Source organism: Amphibalanus amphitrite, unplaced genomic scaffold (assembly GCF_019059575.1).
Source record: "Amphibalanus amphitrite isolate SeventyFive unplaced genomic scaffold, NRLGWU_Aamphi_draft 000289F_arrow, whole genome shotgun sequence".
In the NCBI taxonomy this organism is placed as follows: domain Eukaryota; kingdom Metazoa; phylum Arthropoda; class Thecostraca; order Balanomorpha; family Balanidae; genus Amphibalanus; species Amphibalanus amphitrite.
Window position 1 is genome coordinate 238,377 of NW_024881784.1, and position 27,792 is coordinate 266,168.

The 27,792-nt window shown below is 52.6% G+C and overlaps 2 protein-coding genes across 11 annotated transcripts in view; one reads left to right on the top strand and one right to left on the bottom strand.

The window, feature by feature from the left end:
- Positions 1 to 19,296, top strand: part of LOC122387551 (cell cycle checkpoint control protein RAD9A-like) — a 33,675-nt gene extending 14,379 nt beyond the window's left edge. Inside the window, exons 2-10 of one of the 8 annotated variants that reach the window (XM_043377858.1) lie at positions 1,170 to 1,276; positions 14,036 to 14,092; positions 14,432 to 14,637; positions 14,909 to 15,073; positions 15,298 to 15,454; positions 15,792 to 15,963; positions 16,405 to 16,543; positions 16,882 to 17,005; positions 18,727 to 19,296. In XM_043377858.1, the coding sequence (XP_043233793.1) occupies positions 1,225 to 1,276; positions 14,036 to 14,092; positions 14,432 to 14,637; positions 14,909 to 15,073; positions 15,298 to 15,454; positions 15,792 to 15,963; positions 16,405 to 16,543; positions 16,882 to 17,005; positions 18,727 to 18,944 (1,290 nt within the window). In that variant the 5' untranslated portion in view covers positions 1,170 to 1,224 and the 3' untranslated portion in view covers positions 18,945 to 19,296. Of the gene's footprint in view, positions 1 to 1,169; positions 1,352 to 1,437; positions 1,473 to 12,217; positions 12,254 to 13,726; positions 14,093 to 14,381; positions 14,638 to 14,908; positions 15,074 to 15,297; positions 15,455 to 15,791; positions 15,964 to 16,404; positions 16,544 to 16,881; positions 17,006 to 18,726 lie in introns of those variants that run through there. The other 7 variants (XM_043377859.1, XM_043377862.1, XM_043377860.1 and 4 more) reach the window with 7 other exon arrangements.
- On the bottom strand, positions 19,199 to 27,675 carry LOC122387549 (ubiquitin conjugation factor E4 A-like). 3 transcript variants are annotated; one of them, XR_006257619.1, is made up of 10 exons: positions 27,377 to 27,649; positions 24,931 to 26,252; positions 24,351 to 24,594; positions 23,765 to 24,065; positions 23,295 to 23,495; positions 22,961 to 23,099; positions 22,006 to 22,312; positions 21,472 to 21,634; positions 20,187 to 20,391; positions 19,199 to 19,840 (listed from the first exon to the last, which is right to left on the bottom strand). XR_006257619.1 is itself a non-coding variant. In XM_043377852.1 (10 exons), exons 2-10 carry the CDS (start codon positions 26,245 to 26,247, stop codon positions 19,699 to 19,701), a joined length of 2,967 nt encoding a protein of 988 aa, XP_043233787.1. In that variant the 5' UTR covers positions 26,248 to 26,252; positions 27,377 to 27,675; the 3' UTR covers positions 19,199 to 19,698. The 3 variants fall into 3 exon arrangements, 2 of the variants coding, with proteins under 2 accessions (XP_043233787.1, XP_043233788.1); XM_043377852.1 differs by having other exon boundaries at positions 22,058 to 22,312; positions 27,377 to 27,675; XM_043377853.1 differs by having other exon boundaries at positions 22,058 to 22,312; positions 27,585 to 27,664.
- Positions 27,676 to 27,792: the final 117 nt, after the last annotated feature.

Genomic DNA, 27,792 nt, shown 5'->3' on the forward strand with positions numbered 1-27,792 from the left:
GAGCAAATTAAATCGGCACATCGACTGGGGCTGTTCGGTCGAGATTTACGGGCTTCTCCAACCAACTAATGCAGTTTAAGACTTATATAGCGGTCGGACAAGGGTCACACCGACTACAGCACAAAGCGCACGCAAGACAAGCTAGTTCGGTCGAGACTTATGGGCTTCTCTATATCAAGAGAAGGGATCGCTGCCGACTTGCACAACATGCCGCCCAAACAACAGGTGTCTGGGTCGCGGATTTACGGGCTTCTCCAACCAACTAACGCAGTTTAAGACTTATATAGTGGCTGAACAAGGGTCACACCGACTGACATGATTGTGCACGCGAACTAGCCTGCTCGGTCGAGACTTACGGGCTTCTCCATATCAGAAGAAGGCTCACTGCCGACTTGAGCGCAATGTGCACACGTAACAGCGATTCCCGGCCGATGCACCAAATTTATGTAATGTACTCGTGATGCCGGCGGCTGCGCTACCGCCGACACCCGTGCAATCCTCCAACAGCCGTCTGCCACCCAGCTGTGGTGGTCCAACTATTATCTTTACTTTACTTTGGCATCCGGTGGACAGGGAATGCATCACCTTTGGGCACACACGGTTGGGTCGCGCACCCTCGTGGGTTGCGGTGTGCATTACACCGTCTTAATTGCAAGTTACGTTATTATTACATTTACGTTACGTTGATGTTTAAACTCCGTGACTCATTCATTATCTCCGTCTTTCGTCTCTCGTCTCGAATGTCTCTCTCTGCCAAACAAGATAAAGATTTCTGCTCCGTTATTATTTACATAAAACAAGTATAACGCCAAAGAATGAAACAAGACTGCTCGGGAATGTACGTCTACGGGAAATTACGTCGCCTCAGAATAAACGCGCAGATTAGCCTAACATACCCTAACACGCGCAATCTACACATTTACTTTACCTTGCTCCTAGCCTAGCTAGGGAGGCGGGGTGAGCACAAAGCCCCATCCTCCGGGTCAGCGGGACACCTACCTCGAGCGAAGCCACCACACGAGAGCCCCGATCGGCCGGTGCTCACGCGTTATAACCCAGCTCGAGGCGGGAGTCGGAACGGTCAGCCCGCCCGAGGTGAAAGCCAGCCTCGCGTTCCGACGCGGCGCCCGTCGACCAGGAAAACCTATTCCTACAGGCGCGGGCTTTACATTATTTGAAAAATTTCAAAATGTAATGCTCGTGCTTCGGTGCTTCAAGCCTTGAATGTACGGAATAATACTCTACGTCATTCTTCTGCAATTTCTTTCTCATCGCTGTGAGTTTGAGTTTGGCTTTGCTGTAACTTGTAAGTTCGGTTAGTGCGGTAACTTTGGAATATTTTTTAGATATGGTTCGACGCGTTTTATGCTCATTTTTTTTTGTGATTTTCCACGGTGCCTATAAAGTGCTTATTCCATGATAAGCTCAAGCTGTACACTTACTGTGTACTCTATGAACAATATTGATATAGGGTACCTACACTGTATAGGTATTCAATCTCTGTTACAATTATACAGGTGCCTCGGCTCATATGGGTATAAATGGAATTATTCAGGTTTAAAAGCGGAAAGGAATTGGTATACCTGTAACGAATTAAATCACACTCTGTATTGAAACCCATGTTGAAAAGAGAATACTTCAAGCATCGATTTCAGCCAAAAAAGAACAAAAACGTCCGATCAAGAACTTCAGACTTCAGAATCACTCGAAACTAGCCGACAACAACAATAAGGCGCAAAATACCAGCCTTGACAAAGATCACGTGGCTCACCACGACCGCACCTCCCAGCGCGGCAAAAACACTCAACTCCAATTCGCACGTCCGTGACATCAATTAAATGCAACACAACAAAACGACGCAGATCTAATAGGGAGTCACAACTAAATTCACAACATCCTCCCCGCCTTTGGATTGCCTTGACAATCCAAACCTATTTTGCCTCAATCCGTCCAGCCCTTTCTCATTCGAACTGTCTATGAGGGGACAGAGGTAAGAAGAGGAGTGCGCTGCCTGCTGCTGTCAGGTGGAGGGCATCAGTCGAGTAGTCCCAAGTCATAGAGTCTCTGGACTGCCCGGGTCCTCAAGTGCCCTCCCTGGGTTCGAACCTCAGCAGACCTGGTCACCCCATCTCTGCCAGGGAACAGCTTAGTGACGGTCCCCATCCATCACCCACTTCATCCGGGGAACGTTATCCTCCCTGACGAGCACCACCGACCCCGGCTGTAGCTGACCTTGATGCGAAAACTTGCGCACCGAGTGAGGGAGGTTCCGCAAGTACTCATCCCTCCAGACCGTCCAGAAACGGTTCAGACGCCTCTCGCGTACCCTAGCCCTGTCGGAGAGCGCTCTACCACTTACCGCTTCTGGATCCTCCAGCAGCCTGGCCTGGAAGCCGGCGCCACGTCCAGTGAGGAAATGAGTGGGCGTCAGTGGACTCTCGCAGTCGATCGCGTCAGTCACCTGAGTCAGTGGACGTGAATTCACACATGACTCGACCTCAGTTAGCACAGTCTCTAACTCCATTTGAGTGAGACATCTTGTGCCGAGCGACTTCCTGAGTCCCACCTTCACGGAGCGCACCAGTCGCTCCCACCAACCGCCCCACCACGGTGAGTTTGGCACGATAAACTTCCACCGGGGAGCGAGATGGCCAAAGTACCGCTGCATCAGCTGATCGGCTCCGCTGAACCTTCGCGCGTTATCTGAATAGATAACTGACGGCAGAGTCCTTCTGGCAGCGAAACGCCTGAGCGCCATCAAAAAGTCAGCCTGTGACAGTGATCCTGTCAACTGCAGATGCACTGCGCGTGTTACAGCGCAGGTGAATAGGCACACATAGAACTTTCTTCGCGGGCAGTCCACCGCGAAAATCGGCCCCGCGAAATCCACTCCTGTGACCGAGAACGGCGGCGCACGGGTTACCCTGTCGCGAGGGAGCGGCGCCGCCGGCTCGTTACACTGGACAGCATCCTGCCGCTGACAAACCAAACACGAGCGTTTGATGCGCTTTGCCAGGCAGCGGAGACCCACGATCCAAAAGGCCGCTCGGAGTGCAGTGATCAGAGTAGACACACCACAGTGGCACATCATACGATGGTGGTCCCACACCAGCAGTTCGGCCACCCGTCCCTTTGGAAGCAAAACAGGGTGTCGCTCCTCACTGGTCAGCTCAGACTCCTGAAGCCTGCTCCCGATTCTCAGGAGCCCGTCGTCGCCTATGAAGGGGGACAGACGGTGTACCCTCGAACTTTTAGGTACTGGCTTGCCCCGTTGTAGGGCGCTGAACTTCGCTGCAAAGGCCAGTCGTTGTTCCTCTCGCAGCAGCAGGTGCCTGGCCGCCACCAACTCCTCGGCCGAGAGATCGCCAGTGGACCGATTGTGACGCCCAGACCGCGCGTTGTGGCGGAAGCGGTTCACCCAAGCCACCACTCTGACCGCCTTGTTCATAGACGACCAGCGGCTGCAGTCGAATATTGGGGCACTCTGTGCCGCAGTCACCAGAGCTGGGAGGCCGGCGCTCCCAACCACCGAGACACCGGCATCATCCAGCTCGCACGACAGAAGTGTTGCCTCCGGCAGCTCTTCACTGGACACGAGAGGCACTGACTCATCAGCCCCGGGACGAGCCTGAGGCGTAGCCAGCCACCTGGGACCACGGAACCACAGCTCCGATCCGCTCAGACACTCAGCCGATACTCCGCGGGTCGTCAGATCTGCTGGGTTCTCCTCACCTGGACAATGAGACCAGTCCGACGGAGCGGTCAGACCCTGTACCTCCGTCACTCGATTTGCAACAAATTGCTTCCATCGCCTAGGCTCGCCACGGATCCATCCTAGTGCGATCATCGAGTCTGTCCAGCACCGAGTCTCTGTGTCATCAGGAATCCTCAGAGCCTGCCTCACAAGAACGGCTAGGCGTGCAGCCAGCAGACTTCCCAGTAGCTCAAGTCGTGGCAGAGTAACACTCTTCAGTGGCGCCAACCTCGCCTTGGCCATGACCAAGGTCACCTCAATAGAGCCATCTGACTGGGAGACCCGGAGGTAGACCGCTGCCCCGTAGCCCTTAGGAGAGGCGTCACCGAAGGCGTGAATCGAAACGCCAGCACCACGGTTCCAGCCCTCAGTCGAGTAGCAGCGGGGAATGTGAATCTGCTGGAGCAGCTCCAGATCTTTCAGCCACTCCATGAACATCAGGCTGGACTGCGAGGGAAGCTCATCATCCCACCCAATACCGAGCTTCCACAGCTCCTGGAAGATGCGTTTTGCAACCATCACGAACGGAGCAACAAACCCCAAGGGGTCGAATAGCCGAGCTATGCAGCTCAGCACCACACGCTTGGTCGGAGTCACATCAGCAGGGACAGTGAGGCCCTCGAACGAGAAGACGTCCTCAGCTGGACTCCAACTCACCCCCAGGACCTTCACACTCTCGAGCTCGCCTGTGCCAGAGGCAGCGTGAGCCTTGTCGAACATCACTGAGCTGTTTGACGTGCACTTCGTCAGGGTCATACCGGCGTCAGCCATCACGGTCTGAGCCTCCGTCAGCAGAGCGCTCGCCTCCTGCTCAGAGTCGGCTCCCGAAAGGAGGTCATCAACATAAAAGTTCTCGAGCATCTCAGTTATCGCGCGAGAGGAGGGATACCTTGAAAGGTGATAGCGGATAGTCGCGTTCAACAAGAACGGACTGGAGCTGACCCCAAAGGTCACCCTTCGAAAGCGCATCACCCGCTTCCGACCCTCATGAATCCAGAGGAACCTGTGAGCGTCCCTGTCTTCCTTCCTGAGGCCCACCTGCAGGAAGGCTTTGCTGATGTCCGCCGTCACGGCCACCTTCCAGCGTCTGAAACGAAGCAGCACGTCTACAAGACTGGGAATCAGACACGGTCCCACCTCAAGGCAATCGTTGAGCGAGACACCATTGGGACCGGTTGCAGAAGCGTCAAACACCGGTCTCACCCGAGTGGAAGTGCTGGATTCCTTTACAACAGGACGGTGAGGCAGGTAGAAGCAAGGATAAGGACCATCCAGCTCGAGGCTGGGAACCTCCTCCACCACACCCGCCTGCTCCATCTCCTGGAGTGCCTCCGAATAGGCCACTCCCAGCTCTGGGTCTCTGTCCAGCCGACGAGACAGACCCGACAGGCGCGCCTCAGCGGCGGACCTGTTCTCTTGGAGCTTCTTTTCGCTGCCAGCCTTCCACGGCAGCGCCACCTCGTACCTACCATCAACTTTGCTCACAGATGCATCAAAGTGGGTAAGCACCTCAGAATCGGTCTCCTCTGGCTCACTGATCCCAATCCCTTCGAGGGACCACAACCGCCTCAGAGACTGCTCGTGAATGTCACCAAGACACAGCAGACTTGTGGCGCTGCCCACCGTCCTAGCACCATCTGGCGCACTCACCTTACCGGAGATGATCCACCCCAGTGCGGTCTCCTGCGCCACGGGTCCCCCTTCCAGCCGAATCTCACCCTGTTCCATCAGATCCCAGTAGCAGTCCAGCCCCACCAGTATGTCTACAGTCAGTTGTCTGTCAGAGGGCGGATCAGCCAGCTCCAGGTGACTGAAGGACTGCAGCACAGCTGCAGCAGGCATGCGTGGGCGCTGGAGTGGCATGCATATCACAGGGATCCTGATAGCCTGAACGGAAAGGGCTGTCGGAGAGGCTACATTGGAGCCAATCATCTCCACTCGGTACACATCTCTGTGCTCAGCAGATGAGCCAGTCCCTCCAAATGCCACATAGGACACTGTCTCAGAGCCTACCCACTCGGGCTCAGCTGACTTAACGAGTCTGTCACTGACATATGTCCTATCACTACCTGTATCGAAAAGCGCAGTGGCTTCTACTCGCTGTCCGCCGCGACCTACTACAGTTACACGAGCGGTGGGCAGCATTGTGCAGCTCCTCTCTAGACCACCACTCTTGCATGACAGGGATGGATGCTGAGCTGGGTTTGAGCCACTGCTACGGATACTGCTATCACTGGCTCCTGTCGCACCCCCTTGATCGCGCTGCATACCCCCTCCATGTAGCTTGAAACAGCACACTACATTGTGCCGTCCACCACACTCAGCGCACACTGCCCCACACTTTCGTGCAACATGCCCAGCATGCAAGCAGCGGAAACACAGTCCTGCCTGTCGGATGGCATCTCTACGCTCGGGGACAGACAAGGGCTGAAGCTTGACACATACCTCAGGCTGGTGTGTCTGACCACAGAAAGGGCACCCCGGACTCGCTCCTGACTGCAGAGCTGCTGCTGCTGGCACCCTTTCACGCGGCTCCTTCTTCCTCCTTTGCTGAGGGCCGTTTGTGGTCTTCGGTCGACTCTCGGTGGACGCAGCAGTCTCTCGAGGAGACGCCACCTGTAGTCTGCTGAACGCACAGGATCGCTCCCTGCGGTTGATCTCTTCAGACAGGAAGCTCATCAGCCAATCCAGGTCCGACTCCCTGCCACAGCCCTCACGGGCCCACTCGAGGCGAATGTCTGGGGTCAGCTTCGACAGAATCAGAGGGACCAGAACAATACCATAACGGTCACCTCCGACATCCAGTGATGCCAAGCTGCGAATGTGGACCTGAAGACGGTCTTGAAGCTCTCGAAGGGATGGGACGCTCGAGGATGACGCCTCCGGAACAGAGAGCAGCTGTTGAATGTGGGAGAAGATAACCACCTCCTTCCTCCCAAATCTCTTCATCAGCAGGTCGCAAGCACTGCTGTAGTTTGCTCCAGTCAGAGGCAAACCAGCGACACTCTCCTTGGCTTCATCCACGAGGAATGATCTCAGATAAGCGAATTTGGTCACTTCAGGCAGATCAGCATTGTGCACTGCGGCCTCAAAACACTCCCAGAAGGACTGCCACTGCAGCACATCTCCTCCAAACTTTGGTAGTTCTAGTTTGGGTAGCTGCAGGTGGCCTGTTTGCGAGGATCCAATAGAACTTGAGGGCTGCTTGCTCAGTACAGCACAGGGGGGTACGCTCCGGCTGTTAAAGGAAATAGTTCACTTTTTAACATGGGTTTTGAACTGGAATAGCAGTTCCGTAGCTTGGGCTGAGACGAGCATAAATCAGGAGCTTTTACAGCCCAACGATCACCCTAGGCAAAGATATTCTATTTCTCGTCCCGAAAAAGGTGTCTTGCGTTGAGGATGTGTGCCTTGCATATATTTCCATCCAGTATGAAAAGAGCATGGGTCCCGAAAATTCTTCAGAAACTAGAGAAATTATCTACGAGAACTCTAGAGAAATTCTCGTACTGATCAATTAGGACATTCAGGGGAACATTATCAGATCGAGCAGATCGCCCAAATGCCGGTGGCTGCGATAATTTCTCTGTTTCTGAAGAATTTTCGGGACCCATGCTCTTTTCATACTGGATCGCTTGTGCCTTACAGAAACTGAAAAGTTCTTCCTATATCAAAATATAGAAAAGAAATATTTTGTTATAAAAAGGTTTTATTTTCTTTGCTGATTATTTTGAACATAAAAAATAATAAATCGTTGCAAAAAAAATAATTTTGTGAAAGTGAACTATTTCCTTTAAGCATTATGAAAAATGGTGACAGACGTTTGTGGAGGATTGTCGACGAGCTCTTGTTCCGTGAGCAGTACTTACACGCTAGCGGAAAATTCACCAATCAGCGCTCGGCGGTACTCGACGCTGATTGGTCCGACGCTCGTGACGAAATTGCGGGGGACCGCAGTTATTCTCTATGGACCCGAATAGGCTTTTGGATTTCGGAGGGGTTTCTTTAAAATTATATGCTGTTTCGAGCTGTTTTCGGCTCTCTCTATCGTCTGGAGGTTTCGAAAGATGCTCTCCAGAGATGGCGCTAGTAAGTTTGGCTGACATGACGTCATGCTTAAAAGTGATGGGTTTTGTGAGAGCAAATTTAATAATAGTTGAAAATTTTGTACTTTTGCTAAATTGAGAAAAAATAAATATACAATTGTTCAAAACAGCGTTTTCCTCATTCATCCTTCATTGTTTTGAGAGAAATATAGACAGTTTAAATCTTTTTTCTTGACCGCAATTCGCACACGCACTAAATTAAAAGCTGGAGTTTTGTGTGTTCGTAAATCGTGATTTGAGAAAATAAATTGACAATAATCTTTTGCACTTTTGCTTTACAATCATTTTTTAATGCAGATGAATGCATAAATTATTCAAAAATAGGCATATCTGTGAAACATTATGATTTTCCACAAGCAAATTTTCTAAAAACTTGAACTACTTACAACTGACGAACGCATCCAATAATCTGGATGTCTTAGGATGAGTTCGTCATTTTTTTCCCAAGGAAATACGATACAGTTTAAGCTACTTTACCGATTTATTAGGGTACTTTTGCCAATGAATTATTAAATAAATGACAACAATTAATCTCATTATCAACCATACTCGCAAGAATTTTCTTCGCATAAGCGCGAACACATCCGCGCTTTCATGAAAAGTAACGCCTGTAGATGTCAGGACTGCTGCTTTATGTTTCGCAAGGTGGCGCAGCGCGCAGGGTACCGACTACCGAGGCTGAGGTCTCCAGACTTTCCACCACGATTTAGCTTGGAAATGGCCAATGGGGAAGGTCTCACCAAAAAAACGGACGCCCTTTTACACAGCTGCAAAACGAGAATGAATTATTGGCATAGCTGACCATACGTCCCCTCCCCCTCTCCGCCCCAGCTCAATTGGAAATATCGCCTATTTTCCTTAGTCAGTTATATTTTGACTAATTTCTCCACTCTTCCCAGTAAACCTTAACATGCATGATGCAGATGTCCACTGCGTAAGTCGTGTGCTTGCGTAAGTGTGCCAACTATATAGTGCTGCCTACACTCTACAGTGCCTACTGCTTCCACCATTGTCGTTATAATTGGTGATTCTCAGGTCAAAAGTTACACAGTGGTCTCAGAGAACAATAGAGTTTCAACAAATTAACGATTCAAACCGTTGCATTCTACTTATATTCCGGTCAGTTCTGCTACTAAACGATTCCGGCAAAACACTCTTTAGCTTATGTATTAGCGAACCACCACACAAAATTCGCCCAATCAATGGTCAGTTATTACTGCTGGGCTGAACCGTCATACGCTATATAGCCTATTGCAGTCAATATTTTCAGAACGATACCGACTGACGAAACACAACGTATTCGCGGATTCGCACATACGTTGGCACCCAGGTGGCCTGTCAGCAGCCGCACAAATTGAGATGGTACACCGTAAAGCATGCCTTTCCACACAGGCACAAGCATAGAGACACAAATTCTCAAAATCCAAACTTATTCCAATACTGGTCAAATACTAATAGGCATAAAGTTTTGAGGTTTTCTCATGTTCATTCTTCTTTCAACACACGCGGCAGACTGCAGCAGAACATCTCACAGAGCTGCGCTGGATGCAGTCATGAGCTGGGACACGGTTTGTGACCAATGGCCGATCGGGGGTGCCAGCCTCCTCCCGGCACGCGATGCACTGGCCGCCGCGCAGTCGATGTCGGGGCACCGCCGGCATTCGCCGACAGGGTTCCATCCGATTCGGTGTATTGGTGGCAGCCCGAACAGTGACCCACGCGAAGCTGGTGGACGTTGTTGTTGTTGTTGTTTGACCCCCCGGCTACCGCCGGGGCGGTAGCGTAGCCGACCCGCTCTTGTGGGCCATGTATCCGGCGGCCAAGGCCGCCACCACGTCGTCGCGCCGGACATCGTAGGCCGCGCCGATGATGTTGCCCAGCGCACGGAGCCGGGGGCCGTACAGGCACGGGCATTCCAGCAACACGTGCGCCGGGGTGTCCGCTGCTTCAGAGCAGACTAGGCAGCGGCCCGCAGGGCATTACTTGTCGTCGCATTGAGCGCACTCAGGTGTAGGTCTTCGACCAATCCGGTGGAGGTACTGCTCCGATCGGGCCCAGTGGCCAGACCGGAGCTGGTGGATGTCGACGGCCTCCTCCCTGGTGGCGGTCCGGACCGGGGCGGGGGCGCGGTCCCCCATGACGGTGCGGTACCAACCGGCCGGCCAGTCCGCCTGCCACTTCCTCTTGGAGTGCCGCGCGACAGCCCGCGTAAGAGTGCGGACATCCACCGGCGTTGACTGCTGGGGGAGAGCGGCCGCCTCCTTGGCCAGGGCGTCCGCTCTTTCATTACCGGCGAGCCCACAGTGGGCCGGGACCCATTGCAGCGTGACCGTGCTGCCGTCGGCCGTCATGCGCCGGAGCTGGGCCCACAGCCTGGCGCCCAGTGTCGAGGCCTGGGCCGCAGCGCCTCCAGCCAGGAGCAGCAGAGCCGCCTTCGAGTCGTGGACGAGCTGGTGGACGTCGATGGCCGATGAGCGATGCCCTTCCGCGACCGGCGGTGGCAGTCGGTCCCACATCAAGAACAGATACCAGTCATGCGGTCAGTCGGCGACGGCGCGGTCGCGAGCCGATCTGATGGTCGCGCGGTGGGCGTTGCCGACGTCCACCGGGACCGTCGACTGGGGGAGCGCGGCCGCCTCTTGGCCGCCGCCTCTGGTCGGCGCGCTCGTTGCGCTGTGGGACGGCATCCACTGCAAGTCGTTCACTGTGAAGCGGTCGTTTGACCGGGCCTGGCAGGCGGGGAAAGGGGGCCTCAGATGAAGTAAAACCATCCCTCAGGCCAGCTTGAGCTGGCTCTCCACCTCACCATGTTAGATAAGCGGACATCCTCGTGATCATCGCAGCGATGATTGCCAATTGGTGTGTCATTATGGGAGAGGATGCCAGCCTCCTTTGCAAGATAGTCTGCCTTTAATATAGTGCAGCCCGACCCATTGCCTGTGGCAGCAGACTGGGATTGATAATGCAGTGCAGGACACACCAAACGTAAGCGGCCATCTGTACCCCCTGTGCAGTAGGGCTGACTCAAGAGCCCAGAGTTGCCCTCCCCCACCATTCTGTGCACGTGATAACTGGATGGGGCATGCCATGGTCAGCATCTGTTCAAAAGCTGCCCTAAGCATGTAAAGCTCCACTGGCATGCTTGAGCATGGTCACAGTCAGTTCTCACTTCTCAGTTGAACCTCCAATGGAAACCCATCACAAAGTAGAGATCAGGGCGCCTCTCACACTGCAGCACACTCAACGACTGAGGCACCATCTCTGTGGCATCTCATCACTTGCAGGTGGTTCTTGCCAGGAGCAATGCCAGCCACGCACATCAGGTGATAACAGCAGTGTACAACTGCCATCTACAAGCATCCATGTTCTTTCTGGTTTTCTCTTGTTGAGATCCACTGCCATGCATGAACTTGATGGGCTTTTGCTGCGCTCCTCCCATGTGCAGACAGGTTTCTGCTGAAACAAAGCAAAACAAATGTGATTAATAATGGCCCTGTTTCACCATCCAGACACTGTGTGCACTGGTAGCTACGGCATACCATAGCATCACTCAAATGACATTGCATGTGATACCTTAGTTTATGATGAATCACGTTTGGAACAGAGTGAGAGGTTCTGAAAAACCGTACCAAGAACAGAGGTTTGAGTTCAAATACTGCTAGCATGCTGCTGGTGCTGGTACCGCAGCGTGCTAGCGTTCTGGGATGCTGTCATAGCTTAGCGTCACAGTGAAGTTTGTTGACACTGCCATGGAAACCCAATGCTCTGACACACGCAGCGCACTGCAGTGCTCTGCCGTGAAACACCACCCATGAACGTTGGTTGCATTGGCATGACCAGGATCGGAGCAGTGTGGCAGACAGTGATTTTAATTTTAATTGCACTTCCTAGAGATTAACAAGTTGTTGGTGAAATTGCTATTCATTATTCCTATTACCATTGTCTAAATTTCACATTTCAAGACAGCATTGACATGTTATATAAAATAAGGTTTAGACTTCAGGTGGTCCCGGATTCAGTTTAAGTAGCACAAGGGCAAAAATTAAAAAATTGTCAAAAAATATTTAAAAAATACCTGCCTTCATCAACACCTCATCTAATGACATGCAATGCAATCAAACACAACAATTGTGGCCCTAAAAGCAAAAACCGTTTGAATAACAATGTCAATGTAATATTTTGCAACCGCTGCACCATTACTGTCACGTACGCTATCCCTAGATTGGTTGCTGGTAAGTAGTGGTTGTCGTCATCAACTCGTCATGCAGCAGCTGATTGGGATGGGCGGGGCCTATTTTTATCCAGACGATAGAGAGAGCCCTGTTTTCGAGTTGAGTGTTTTTGCCGCGCTGGGAGGTGTGGTCGTGGTGGCACTCGGGTTTATATAGCCTTGGTACAGCATCAGCTCTGTTCAGCATATCAGTTATCCCCTCTCGGAACTCGGCAGCACTCTCAATATCATCTAGCATCTCTGCCTCTGAGGGGAAACTGAGCTCGGCTTCTGACTGTGCTTCATCCAACAGTGCCAGTCTTTTCTCACAATCACCTTTAGCTGTCTGAAGGGCGCTTACATCAATGTCTTGGCACTCGAGCAACTCCTCCAACTTACGGCGACAGCGACTCATCCATCCTCGCGCTGCCGCTCTCTTTCGAAGCTTCTCAGTGCTCATCTTGACGCGAGATCACAAAACGAAAATCAAAGATCCCGTTCCCGAGCGTTTCGGCACCAAATATAACGAATTAAATCACACTCTGTATTGAAACCCATGTTGAAAAGAGAATACTTCAAGCATCGATTTCAGCCAAAAAAGAACAAAAACGTCCGATCAAGAACTTCAGACTTCAGAATCACTCGAAACTAGCCGACAACAACAATAAGGCGCAAAATACCAGCCTTGACAAAGATCACGTGGCTCACCACGACCACACCTCCCAGCGCGGCAAAAACACTCAACTCCAATTCGCACGTCCGTGACATCAATTAAATGCAACACAACAAAACGACGCAGATCTAATAGGGAGTCACAACTAAATTCACAACAATACCTAACCCATATTTGCTCAATATAAAAGTGGCTGCCATCTGATGAGAAGCATATTCTGCAAATAATTGCTGAGCACTTACCGCTCCCTGATTTAGATGTGACTTTGATATCGACCTGATATCACCTAGATTTGTTTTAGATGGTGTGTGATTTGCAGTCAACTAGAACCAGCTGCTGAATAATTAGCTGATAGTGCTTTAACATCCATTTGGCGCACATATGTTGTAATCAGTACAAAAAGAGCATGCTCCCAAAAACAATATAACCTCCCTCACCTGACCGGTATTAGTAAGCCTGGCGTCCCAGGAAGATGCCAGATTGGGACGATGGAGATATATAGACCAAAACAAACCTGACCTGACCTAACCATACCTACAACCTACAAACCTACAACCTACAACCTACAAACCTACAACCTACCCTACAAACCTATAACCTACCCTACAAACCTACAAACCTACACCTACAACATCTGGCATCTTCCTGGGATGCCAGGCTTACTTATACCACCTGACCTAACCAAATCTAACTGGCCTTAATCCTACCTGGCCATTTTTGACCATTTTTACTGGGTCATGGCCATACTCTTTTCATACTGGATTTCAATGCACACATTTGGCACTGAAACTGCAGTTGGCCCGCAGCCCATATTCTATAAAGGCATTGTATTCAGTATTCAAACAGATGTACCTAACCAGAGGACGGTCTGCCTTATGCCCTCAACTCAGCCAACTCAGTCAATTTATTTATCTACTATACTATTTGTTCATTGGCTTTATATTTTGTAATAATGGTATGACTTTTTTACATTGTATGTCCAGTGAAAATACTGAATAAGGAACTTTTCACACACTTAAAGGAAGATGTATTTTTTACATGTGCTCTTGTTTCCCCTTTGTGCTGTAAATGTCAAAGATAAGTTGTAATTGGCATGTCATACTGGCTCAGAAAATGTCAAAGATAAGTTGTAATTGGCATGTTACCTCAAGTTAAACATTTTTTGCATACAAATACCAAGCTTCACCTTAGGTTTACCTGTAAGTAGGTAAGTTATATTTGCTAATGACCTTTCAGACTTTTCCATCTTTTTAGTGTAATTTCTCCTTCATTGTTATCACTTCTGCCATCAGTTTGTCTGCAGAGAGCATTGACAATGCAGTGTATTATACCGGGATCAAATATCAAAGGTGAGTTAAATGTTACTATTTAGAAACACATAGCATGCTATTGCTATGTTTATTATTTATTCTTCTTCTTTCCCCTGTTTAAGCCAAAGTGTTCTTTGTAGTGTTAATATTTTTCACTCATTTCTGTTCAGCGCCTGAAAGCATTTTGTTGCCCCTTGGGTATCTTTCATTGCTAAACTTTGTGAACTATGTGATGTCTCTCAGAGGCATGTTATTATTGTGATGTCCAGTGCTCATGATAGTTTTGCTTAGAACATCATCTTGGATGTAGGTAGTCCTGCTCTAATAGCACTTGGCTGACGGCCCGGCGCCTCTGCCGGTTCCGCCGCCGTCCGGCAGTGTTTGGCCGCGCCGTGCACGCGCTGGCCAGGATCGGTGACGAGCTGTACGTGGACCCGGAGAGGACGGCCGTCTCGCTGCGCACCGTCAACTCGTCACGATCGGCGTACGCGTCGGTCGAATTCCAGCCGACCTTCTTCGCGCAGTACCAGTGCGGCGCTGGTGCCGGCGGCCAGGAGCCCGTCAAGTGCAAAGTGGCCCTCAAGGTAAGATATCCTCCAGGAAGGTCGGGTGTCCTAACTATCACCTATTATGAACCCAGTTGGTCAGTCTGGATAGATGCGCCAGTCCATGGCATTTGAAAACATTTCTATGAGGTACATATGTCAGAATGATCTACAGTTACCTATTGAATGGTCTTGTTTTTGAATGTAGTGGACATCCTAGGATAAATGAAATGTGAAACACTGGTGTTTGTTATTTCTAGGCTTGTTTTTCGGTGTTGGGCCTGACGGCAATATTCGCCACTGTTTCCAGGCATGTTTGTCGGTTTTTCGGTCTCTGGCATCGCTGGACAAGTCAGTGGAGCGTTGCAGAATAGCCCTGGAAGAGAGCAACTCCCGTATGGTCGTGCAGCTGGAATGCAAACACAAAATAAAGAAAACCTATCACATCGCCTTCATAGAATGTGAAACACTGCAGGCATGTAAAATACTGGATTGGATGGATTGCTACAGTCATCTGTGACTGGAAAATACGCGCACTAACAATATTTAGGCGTCGTAGCGCCATGCTAACACAGTGCTATCAGTCTGTTTCCGCGGTGTCTGGCATCTGTCGGCGAGTTTTACCGTTGCTCTGATGGCGCCGAGTCCACCATCCCGCTGAGCCGTTTGCTGGTCCGACGGTCCCGTCCGTCTCCGCAGGCGGTGTACTCGCCGAGCGAGGCGTCCAACCGTCTGACGGCGGCGCCGCGCCTGCTGGTGGACGCGGCGGCCAACTTCCTCACCGGCCAGGAGGAGGTGACGCTAGCCGTCTCCCACCGGCAGCTCGGCCTCCGCAACTACACCGACGACGAACCGGGTACGACCGCTGCGCCGGTCACCGCGAGTGGGGTACAGGTACTATACACTCCATAACGATAGACACGGCGCATCAGAGGCGGACCTCGAGCCGCATAGTGTTGGGGGCTGGGTTACATTGGATTGAGCATTGGAAGCGCTGTCTCTGTTGTAACCACGATACGATAGGTTTAATAATGACTTAGTTTCCGTGGTTGGAGCTGTAATGGCACTCGGGACTTGAAGCTGTTGACTGCAGCAAACGACCGTACTCTTCCGTTGATGTGCCCCACATCCATCCACAGCGGTCACCCCTCCCAAACCGACACGGATTCTGACCTCGTGTGTCCGTCCGTCAGACCCGGGGAAGGCGATCCGCACAGCCCTAGCTCTGAACCCAGCCGAGTTCGACGGCTACTCGATCGGCGCAGAGTGCGAGGTCACCTTCTGCCTGCGCGAGCTGCGCGCTGTGCTGCTCTTCAGTGAGCCACTGGCGGCGCCCCTCACAGTCAACTTCGACGGACCCGGACGGTGAGAAGGGGAGGGAGGGGTGATGCGGGGGATCGGGCGGAAAGAAGAAGAAAGGGAGGGAGGGGGCGGATGCAGAGGGAGAGAGGGAGGGAAAGTGAGTACGAGACACGAGTTCGCGTTTATAGAATGCGAAACACTACAGCTGGTATACTTATACTTAAAATACTTATAATGGATAGCTACAGTCTCATGACTGGAAAATAAGCGCACTAACATTATGTACAGTAACATAATCTAACAAATCTCGTAGTAACCGGAGAGTTGGAGGGAAACTGTTAGGACCGTCCCGTCAGAGTTCAGACCCATCCCCCACTGACCGTCCCGTCCGGGCCGACCTTTTCCCACTAACCTACCCCTACCCCTACTCTACTACTACTACCTACTAACCTACCTACCCCTACTGACACCCCTCTCTTTCTGACCGTCCCGTCGCTCCGTCAGGCCCATCGTGTTCTGCTGCTCGGCGCCGTCCACCCTAGAGGCGCACTTTGTACTGGCCACTCTGGCCGAGCGGACCGAGTCGCAGGCGGGCTCGCAGCCGGCGCCGGCCGCCGGCGTCACAGCCCACACGGGGAACGGGGTGAGTCCAACGGCTAGAGCGTGTTCCGATTGCCGAATAAATACGGTGTCTTATGTTACAGCTCAGCATCACTTGCGGATAAGATAGGGTTCGAAATTAAATTGCTTTCAAAATATCGAGTTAAATGTTATTATCAGACATGTACCCGGAGTTGTGATGGTGGCAAGTGAGCAAAATTTCAAGACATCGCATTGACCATTCAATGCATTATTCTCCTTCGGCCACGTTGTGACGTTGTGATGAGTTGGTATTTGGTAGTGACTGGTGACGGTGGTAACTCGTGACGATGGTGATGACGCCGTGATGGTCTTGTGAAGGTCGGCCTGTCCGTCTCCCAGGATCACGTGTCGGCGGCCGCGACGTCCCACAACGGGACTCTGAGCGGCATAGTGCGGCCCAACAGCCGGTGTAACGGGCGCGTCTCGGACACACCGACCCCGCGCCTCAACCCCGGACAACCAGGTGAGACTCCCCAGTGGCGAGTGCTCACTCTCCGACAGGGAGTGAAATGTTCGGCCCTTCCTCTTCTCGGCATTTTAGATTCTCGACTTGCAGGTTAGGTGCCGTAAATGAGTGTACCGTAAACTGGGGTGGCTTTGAACTTCCGGGTGACTTTGAACGCCGTTCACTTCTTAGAGGGAATCACAAATATCTTAAAAATGTGAATTATAAATGCAGCCATGTTTTTTTACAGATAAGAATGCACATTTTTGAAAATGTACATGACATATTGGAAGATATGTACCTTAGTACATAGGAGTAAAAAATCAAAAACTAAATCAATGTTTTTAGCTTTTTGAGATATACCCGTAAACTTCCATATGGCATGGACTAGTCATTATGGTCATGGAACGGAATGACATATTTTTGCCATCCTCGATGGTTGTCCTATATTGCCTAATCATAATTTTTTAGCTTGCTTGAGCATGGCCAATGCTGTGAAGGGATTTGTAAAAGCATGACATTTTTGGAACTTTGCTGGGGTGACTTTGAACGTGTTCAATGTAGCCCCGGTGACATGCATGCCTGACTTGTTGTTCAAAAGACTTGTTGATCAAAGTAACCCCACCAAAATACACTGCATACATTTTGCGCTACAAGATAGGGGTGTAACAGAGATCGACCAGCTGGTGTGCATTGTGCAAGCTAAGCCAGCCTGACATGGACAGGAAGGGCAGGCTCCACTTCAAGAGTGAGGAGCTCTCACCGTCACCATACAAACTGATGCTGGGGTAAACTCATGACTGACGTGTTCTGACGCTAGCAGGTGTACCTAGTGTTAAGTGTTAGTATTAAGGTGTTAAGTCGGGTGTCAAGTGTTAACTGTGTCCAAGGATACTCTGTACTCAGGTGTTCTCAGGTGTTCTCAGGTGTATTTCATGCATGCAGACCTAGTCGAGTGCATGCATCACACTTGAGTTGAGTTGAGTTGAATCAAGTGATTTCATATCCTGTGAGTGTTGCTCCACAGTGCCTATGCAAGTGTTAAGGTGAGTAAGTAAGGTGTTTGCCATGAAAGATGCTTCTTTTTACTCACTGTCTGTGTGCTAATTTCTGTGAATATGGTGTTTGATTCATCAGCAGAGGCTGCTACAAGAAGTTGTGTTTTTTTGCTTGACGAGCTCGCCTTGTTTTGACTACTACCCCCAGAAGGACTTTTGCAGGCATAAATTGTTTTTGGCCTCTTTTTTAAAAAGCATCAGGGTGTTCAAAGCCACCCCAACCGGCACGAGAAATTGCACACCTACTGAGATAAATGATGAAAAACACAGACTGTTCAAATTCACCCCATTGCATGGTGACTTTGAACACCAGACATTTTTTTTTTAAAATAGGGAAATGGCCATACCTAATTTTTTGTTGACACCATGGATGGATAAGGCCAGACTCAGCCCACAAAATAGTCCATGTTTCACATTCCTATCTACAGTAGCTTTCAAGATATTCACCGATAAGTCTCAAAACTGTCCAAAGTCGCCCCGTTTTACGGTAATTGGAACTCTTTCCATCTAAAGCTGTTTTTATATTTGATTCTGCACTGCATCGCTACCTCATTCTGCCGTATCAACGTCCAGTTGACTGCATAAACCGCGTGCCGTTTACGCCCGGGTGTTCTGACCTCACTGTCCACCCACGATGATGGCTGTTTGCTGTGTGTGACGCCTCCGCCGTCTGTCTGGCAGCGTGCACCAGCACACCTCTGGACCTGGAGCCGGGCGCTGGCGACGGTCCGCCGCCGTCCCCGCCCTCTGCCGCGGCGGACGGCGATGACGCCATTCCCGGCACGCCGCCGGCCAAGCGGGCCAAGTTCACCTTCCAGCGGTGCTTCAACCTGACCATGGACCCGCTACGGGTGCCCGGCCACGAGCGGGTGCTGGCGCCCGACTCTGACGAGGATTGACGGACCGGCACGCTGTCGGACCGGGCGGCACAGGGCGTGCTCCGGCCCGCGGCGCAGGGGATGAGGGGAACGCGGCTGTGATTCGTGAATCGTGATACCGTGGCAGTACAAAGAACGGCGGCGTGGGGAGAGAAACCACGTCCGCCACCGGGTGGGTCTCACGGCGAGGTCTGGTCGGCGCATGGTCTATCCCCACGGTGTTTTTGCGGGTAATGTCGATGTAAGTAAAATCGACCTTTGTTGCCATTATTCCATTTTCATGCCTTGTTCACCAATTGTTGTGTATTGTCTCATAGATAATCAATTTTCATACGTGATGTGCACTCCAGGTAATAAACAACATAAAACATAACTGCAACTGACTGCACCAGCAATCTGAGCCCGCCGTCACATAGCGAAACCGATCCACACGCAAACACCGGCTCCAGGGCTGCCATACGCACAGAGCGCTGCCACACGGACCGACCAGCGGCCTCCGACAAGTACTCTAGCAGCTCAGAGACGCGGCGGGCGGCACACATACAGCTGGTGGATGGCAATATCTGGCCTCATAACCCGGGAAACCACGCACCCCGGCTGATAATCTGAATGTTACGCTCGCACGCCGTATATACATTTTCTAGTAGACCCTCTTCGGTTTCCAGGCCACGTAGGCTGGAATGTTTCTGCGGTCACTGTGAGCGGCCGGCGGCACGGAACGCATCTGGTCCACGCACCGATCACCGGTCACAGCTCACCAGTCACGGGTCACAGGTCACCGGTCGCCGGCGGAGCGCTCGGCCAGCTTCTGTCGGCGCCACTCCTCGATCTCCGCCTTGAGCTCGGCGGCCGGCTCCACCTGCTCCATGGTAAGCGGCTTCCGGTTGAACGGGTCCGACTGGTCCGACAGAAGGTGCCTGTGGCGGCGGACGGAGAGGGGCGGGTCAGTCGTACTGCCGTGGTATACGACCAACACATTTCAAAGCACGGTGATAAAGCGTAGGTGCTTTGCGAGATGGCATCGAACGAACGTCTCGATACGAAAATAACTAAGGAGTAAACCCATCAGCAGGACATTCCCTTATCGCAACATAAAGCCTCTGAAGGTCATCGTCTGGCGAAGGTCTACCTGTCAGATTTAACTGACTTTAGTGGACCGGTTACAGACTCACCGGGATGGGGCGTTAAATACCTGACAGCTGTAGCGATGGTGAACCCGTCACACAAACTCACCAGGCAATAGTGCTTCTGTCGTAAACTCACCGTGCGATGGTGGACCTGTCGCAGATGATGCCGGACGTGGGCAGCCGTACCGGGTCCGCCATCAGGCTGGAGATGATGGGGTCCAGGAAGTGGTCGGGCGCCTGCGCGGCCAGGTCCTCCTCGGCTTTGAGCGCGGCGCCCGAGCCGGCCACCTGAGCGGCCACCGACTCCACGGCCGGGATCAGCTGGCCCTGGCCGATCCGCGCTGGTGGGACACACAATCAAAGAGTCAGTAAAGGCTAAAGAGTACAGCTGAGCACAGAGAGACAAACAGCCACCGACCCAACGACCGGGATCCGCTGGTTCTGGCCGATCCGGGCTGGTGGGACGCACCGATTCACAATACGAAGTACAAAACAATAAAGCATTCCACGGCCGATACTACCACCAGTAAAACGCCTTTTGGGCGAAGAACGAGCGAGCGAGATAGTGAGCCCTGCACGTGCGGAAGGGCGAGAGGGTGCTTCCAACGGGCTTGCGCAAAGCACTCTTCTAACTGGTCGCCAGCGGTGTGCCAAATTTGAACGCAATCGGCCCAGCCGTTCCTGAGATCTGGAAGCGGCATTCTGCACGTGCGCACGTGCAAACGGGGTCCAAAATGACTTTTGCACGGCACCCTACTAACTGGTCCCCAACCGTGTACCAAATTTGAGCGCAATCGGCCCAGCCGTTCTCGAGATCTGGAAACGTCCCCTGCACGTGCGCACGTGCAGTAGCACCCTAACCGCAACACATGGGAATGCATTGCCTGGTGGGTGCCTACCTGTATGCCAAGTTTCAGCGAAGTCGCCCCAGTAATTACCGAGTTACTGAAATGGGAACAAATTTGGCACCTCTTATTGTTGTATTTTGCACGTGCACTGGGGGTGACCCACATGCATCGAGAGTATCCTATTTTGGGTAGAAGGGATGCTGCTACCCTACAAAAATTACCGCAAGTCAATCGCCCAAGCGGCTGCTGAGATATGAGCCTCTCAAAATCACTACTTTTGCAAAACAGCTTGAACACCCTTGACTTTTCACGTGGCACGTGCCACGACGGTCACTGAGATGTATCAAAAGTAGTCAATTACGGGGTAGAAGGGATGGGGCTACCCAACAAAAAAGACCGCAGGCCAATCGGTCCAGCGGTTGCTGAGATATAAGCCTCTCAAAAGCGTTACAGGCCGGGCCGGGCCGCTCATACTTAGATTTTTCCGTTATATTGAAAAGACTCACTTCGCTCGCTGCGCTCGCTCGCTCGTAATAATCCCTCTCTCCACTCGCGGTAGCGGCGGCGTCTTACCGAGCACTTGGATGGCGTCTGTGAAAAGCTGCGGCGAGTAGGAGCGCTCGTCGGCCGCCACCGCCGCGCAGAACTGCTCACACTCCAGCTGGGTGTAGATCTTGCAGATACCAGTCACCAACTCGCCCGGCTTGAAGTCGTAGTCGTCAGAGGTGTCGCGTACCTGGCAAGTGGAGGGAGCAGACGGGTGTCACTTGCACATTTCGACCGTTAGGTAGCTTTCACGATCCCCCCTCCCTGATAGTCTTTTGGTACCGGAAAAGTGTCAAGGCCGCAGCCTACCGAGTTAAATATGTTAACACCTTTTTGCTCATGACGCGCACAAGTTTATCATCTGCAAGCGTCCACCAGAGTAGAAAGGCAGTAAGTCAAATATTGCAGTTCATCTATGATAAACACTGGTTTATATAGCTGAGTGAAGTGAAAAACTTCAGTTACGGCTCCAGCTCAATTGGATCGTAATGCTGCTCACTGTAACTGACCATGAGCTCCCTCTGTTTCGGCTCACCCCGAGCTCCCCGCGTTTGGGCCCACCTTGAGCTCCCCACGTCTGGACGCGCCCCGAGCTCCCCGCGTTTGGGCCCACCTTGAGCTCCCTGCGTTTGGGTCCGACCAGCTGCAGCAGGAAGTAGTTGAGCATGGCCACCACGCGGTCCACGATGGCCGGCTGCAGAAAGATGGAGCGGATCCCCGAGGTGAGCATCTCCAGCGCGCTGATCGTCTCCCGCGCCATGATGTTGTGGAAGCGCGCCAGCATGCCCATGTGCCGGAAGTTGGCCTCCTGCTGGTGTCGCTGCTGGGCCGGCAGGGCGCTGTACTCCTCCGTCTGACGGTGCTGGACCTGGACGTGGGAAGGGGAGGTGGTCAGGGCGCTGTACTCCTCCGTCTGACGGTGCTGCAGCTGGTGGGAGAGGAGAGGAGGGGGGAGTATGCTCAGATCGCTGTACTCCGTCTGACGATGCTGCAGCTGGTGGGAGAGGAGAGGAGGGGGGAGTATGCTCAGAGCGCTGTACTCCGTCTGACGATGCTGCAGCTGGTGGGAGAGGAGAGGAGGGGGGAGTATGCTCAGAGCGCTGTACTCCGTCTGACGATGCTGCAGCTGGTGGGAGAGGAGAGCTGGAGGGGGGAGTATGCTCAGAGCGCTGTACTCCGTCTGACGGTGCTCTACCTGGAAGGGGGAGGGGTCAGGGTGCTGTACTCCTCCGTCTGCGGTCTGACGGTGCTACACCTGGTGGGGAGAGAGGGGGGGGCGTTCCACGCTCAAAGGCCAGGCAAGGCGGTGTACTCCTTTGTTTGACAGTGTTGTACCTGGTAAGAAGGGAGAGGGATGTTCAATGCCCTCAAGGCATTGAATTGGCAGGGCGCTCGCTGAACTCTTCCGACTGGCGGTGCTGGAGCTGAATACACGGATAAAATCGTATTGAGGGACCCCGCTGGTAACCTGCCGGCTAATACTGTCGCGTAGCTGTGTTTAAGATCGAGTCTTTACCTGGTCCCTGAGCTGCGTCATGTAGCTGAGCGCCTCGTCCAGAAGAAAGACGGCGTCGTTCATCAGCAGGTTGATGAAGCGCAGGAAGATTGGAGGTGTCGCCGAGTCCATGTCCCGTTCGGCCGACTCGGACAGAGAGCTGCAAGGAGCATCGGAGGGTAATCGACGGTGATCAACCCAGCACTAGTACGTGTAAATCAGTTAGGAAATGTAAGAACTAAAAACAATTCAGCGAGTGCGAATGCTCAACTGACACGCTTGCGCTCCCCCTCCAGCCTCCTGACTCCTAGCGTTGCCCTAAAAAATCGCGCCATACCTTATACAGCGTACTTACAAGAACATGTTTCGGTGCCGGTCGACGCTCCAGAGGTACTTCATGATGACGTACATGGGCCGCCGGTAGTTGAACTTCTCCTCGAACTGCACGCTCTGGCCGGTCATCTCGATGCTGACGAACACGTGCAGCAGGGCGGGCACTACCTGGTCGGCCAGCTCGTGCGACAGGAACAGCTGCTGTCGCTGGTAGCCGGCGCTCCTGCGGCCGGACGTGGGGTGGTCACTGGGGGTGACCGGCTGGGACTGCATGTACGACAGAAATCAATGGAGGCGCTTGTTGTTGAGCTTCTCTTTCATACAACTGCTGACTGTAGCCGTCTTTGACATCATTGAACAGATTTATCACCCCTGTGAAAACTATGTTAGCAGACACAGTTTAATTGATTTAACCCTACACACTACAGCGGCATCTACCTCAACACCGCGCAGACGACCTCCTTCGCCCCACACTCGCCCTTCCCCACTCACAATAGGCCGTGGCCGTGCTCCTCTCCAAAGTCGGGCAGCAGCACCTCCAGACAGGCGGCCAGCTGGGCGCGCAGGTGCGGGTTGCGCATCCGCTCCGTGGAGCCCATAAAGACGAGGATAAATGAGAACATGTGTCGGCAGGCGTCGGGCGCCACGCTCCACTGCTCGGGGGTGAAGCGGCCCACGGCCAGCAGGTGGGAGGTCAGGTTGTCGGCCAGCATCTCGGGGATGCAGGAGAGGCTCGGGTGGACTGGGGACGGGAGCGGGAACGTCAGCTCGCGGCGGCTCCGCAGCGGCTCGTCTGCGAACGGAAACGGACCGAGTCACAACCGTGGAAGCTGATATATGAAACGCAACCAGATGTTCACGGGTGATTGAGGTAAGTCGTATTGGAAGAAATCACTGGAACCAACAGATATCCACATGGAAGCAAAGTTATCACAATATCATCGATCAATCTAACAGATAATCACATAAGATTGCGGCAGAGGACGTCTGCGCATCTGTCGCGCCGTACCCGCGCCCATCCCGGTGCCCACGGCTGCTCGGCTCGCCCCGGTCAGCGCCGCGGGCACCTACTACCTACCGTCTGCGGGCCGGGCGGCCTGCTGCGTCAGCCACACGGCCGTGGCCGTCAGGAACTGCGAGGCGTGCTCGGTGCGGCTGGGCTCCGTCAGCGCCGCCTTCAGGCACAGGTAGCGCTGCATCAGACCCTCGAACCGGCCCTTGATGCCCTCCAGCTCGGCGTCCTGGCCGGCGGCCTGAGTCAGCGCGTCCCGGTACACGCGCTGCATCCGGCCCAGCTCGCCGTTCAGCTTCGACAGCTTGTCCTGGCGGCACGGACAGAGCGCGGCGGCACGCTCAGCGACCACGGAAGTACACGGCGGCAGGCCAGTGACCGGTCGGAATAGCCCGGAAACGCAGCTGCACGAGGTAGGTAGCACGGGAATCAACACAAAACACTGATTCATGGCCGCAAAGCTATGTAACACTCGGACAGCAATAGCAAAGGATTGCAAATAGAACACAAGGACAAGAACGAACGCATTGAATGATAACTGAAAACCTGATAATGAGTGGAGGCTTAGAAGAAAATAAAGCATTGACCATGTTTAGCACAGTACCGAAAATTCCTAATACAGATACACAGCGGCGTCAGTCATTACCTGCAGCACCTTGAGTCCCAGCTGGAGCGTCTTATGACAGAGATAGAAGCACTCGGTGCGAAAGTTGAACTTGCCGGGAGCGGGCGGCGGCGCGTCCTCTGGCCTCGGCACCAGGCACGTCTCCTTGTCCAGGTCAGCCAGGTGCTGCCACCGAGCCGCCTGCTGCTCCTCGGAGGTGGGCATCGGCGCGGCGCAGTAGGTCGGGTCCACCTCCAGCAGCTTGGGGCTGTCCAGGTCGCGGACGAACGGCAGCGACAGCCGCAGCAGCACCGAGCCCAGGTTGAGCATGAAGCCGTCGGGCGCCATGTGGCCGCCGCTGCCGTCCATGTCCGTGTGCCAGATTTTGGCGCGGCCGGCGTTGGCGCGCAGGCAGGCGGCGATCCAGCGCAGCAGCAGCTGCCGCGCCCGGCCGCCGCAGCGCAGGATGTTCTCAAATACCTTGTGCACCGTCTCGGCGATGAACCGCTCCGACGTCCAGATGCTGCTGTTGACCACGTCGACGCTCTGCTGGGTCAGCGTCACCGGCTGGTCGAAGAACTCTCCGACTGGGTTCAGCGCCGAAGGCCAGAGCAGCGAGCCGAGCGGCACGCGACAGTAGAGCACACCGCCCAGCGACAGCGTGTCGGGCACCTCGCTCAGCGAGACCAGCGTCTCGGCCAGCGGCGCCATCGTCGACATGAACGTGGCCAGGCTGTACACGAACCGGTCCATGTTCATCAGCGAGCCCTTGGTCTCGCCAACCACTCGCTGGATGTACTGGAACGTCTCCTGGAATATGTCGCGCAGCGGCGCCTCCTCCTCCACGAGCCGCAGCACCACCGCGCGCAGGAAGTCGTCGAACCAGCCGTCGATGGCCAGGTGCGCGCGCAGCGACTCGAAGAAGCTGCGCCGGTTCTCCATGCCGAAAATATCCGGCTGCTGGAGCACGGTGGAGCCGTTCTGCACGATCAGCTCGCGGACGGCGGCGCGCTGTTCGTCGGGCAGCTGGGTGGACGTCTCGGCCGCCACCCGGCCGCTGCACCTCACCAGGTAGGTCCAGGCGTCGCCCTCGTCTGCCGGCCGGTCGGTGACCATGAGCCGCTCAAAGACCGCCTCCTGCAGCGTGTCCAGAGAGAGCGGCGCCCCGGAGGCGGTCAGCTCGGGCAGCAGCAGCGGCGCCGGCCCGGAGCCGGCCGCCGCCAGCCGCCGGCCCGTGACGCCGAACAGCCGCTCCAACAGCAGCGTGCTGCGGTCCGGCGCCGGTCCAGAGGAGCAGGCCGACTTGGCCGGCAGCTCGGCCGCCGCCCGGTCCCGCGGCTGCTGGTCCTGCTCAGACATCCCCTCTGAAATGCACCAGACAGACACTACAATCAGAGGGAGGTGTAGACTAATGCAGACAGATGTGGTGCTCATTCACATTTGAATTGTCACCAGAGAACAAAAGCAGCGAAGTCAAATATATTTATTATTCATACCCAGCTATGAGCTAGTGTCTAGAGGGTATGTAATACAAACTACTCTGTGTAGTTCATTTGCCCCTAGTCTGATAGGAACAACCAAAGTTGGTACTAGTAACTAACCAGATTTTGGTGCTTACTATGCCTGTGGACATGTTACACTTAAATATTCCCTTAATTGCTATAGAATCAGTGCAGCTTTGGTTCCAAACCAGAAAATATCCAGTAAAGATAAATGCCACTGAAAATACACTGCATTCATTTTTCACCACTTCAGTTGAAAATGAAAGTGCATCCTGCTAGTAAGCTTCTATTCTTTTTAGACATTATGAATGTCAAGCTGAAGCATACTGCATAGGTATGTACTAATTGTCCTTCCAGTTATTTACTGATTAAATACCTATATGCACTTTGTACATGACATATAGGTACCTAACTAAGGTTATTGACTCATTTTACCATTCAAAATTTCCACAGATGAAAACTGCTTAGCAAAAACTTGTCATAGATCAATCTAGTTTTGATATTAAGAAAAATAACTATAACATCTGACTAGGGTAGGTAACCATGAATATGATCCATGGTCCTACGATACATGCTTGATGCTATGCTATCTCAAGAAGCTTTATGCAGATTAACAATATTGGGTATCACAGGCAGATCCAAAAAGATGGTCTCCTATGCAGGCTATGCTACAGGATGCATACCTTCCCTTAACGTCTTTTATTTCCAAGAACTCCTAGGGTTTCTATTCCTATATGCCCTTCGGCCTCCTGTGCGGTTTTTGTGCAGTTTCCTGAGCACATTTTCCGAAATAAAATTAGTTCAATTTTCTTTCTATTCTTGAAAAACAACAAATTTTCACCAAATTATGGTGCAGCTAGAAGGCGTTTGCCCAAAGGCCTCCCTCACACACCACATCCTCTCAGGTTTGGGTTACGATTTGCCAGTGATGAGTGAATATCATTCAGCAATAACAAATCACAATGTCCTGGGCCAAAAATTCTTACCAATGCAATAAGTGCTCGCCAATTTACGATGGTTTTGTTTATCTTCCACTGATAATCCAAACTGAAATCATCTATGCTGCAGCAAGGCAAGCTGTGGCTTTAAGATACTTTGGTATTGTGATTGGTATGAACTGGTCAGTTTACGTGCTCTGTATGTAAAACAACAAGCTTATTATGAAGATAACTGCTGATTCACAAATTGAAATACCTGTCTATAATTTGCAAAAATTACTCCTCCTCTGCAAGGCTCGTGCAGCAAATAAAATAAGCAATAATGTGGACAATCACGACGCAAATGTAGTGTCATTTTTGTCTTTTGTTTTATTGCTGCCATATCTCCGTTCGGCATATGAAAAATTGAAAAATGAGGGAATATTATCCGGAATCACTGGTAATTATCTGGCATTGCAGGGACC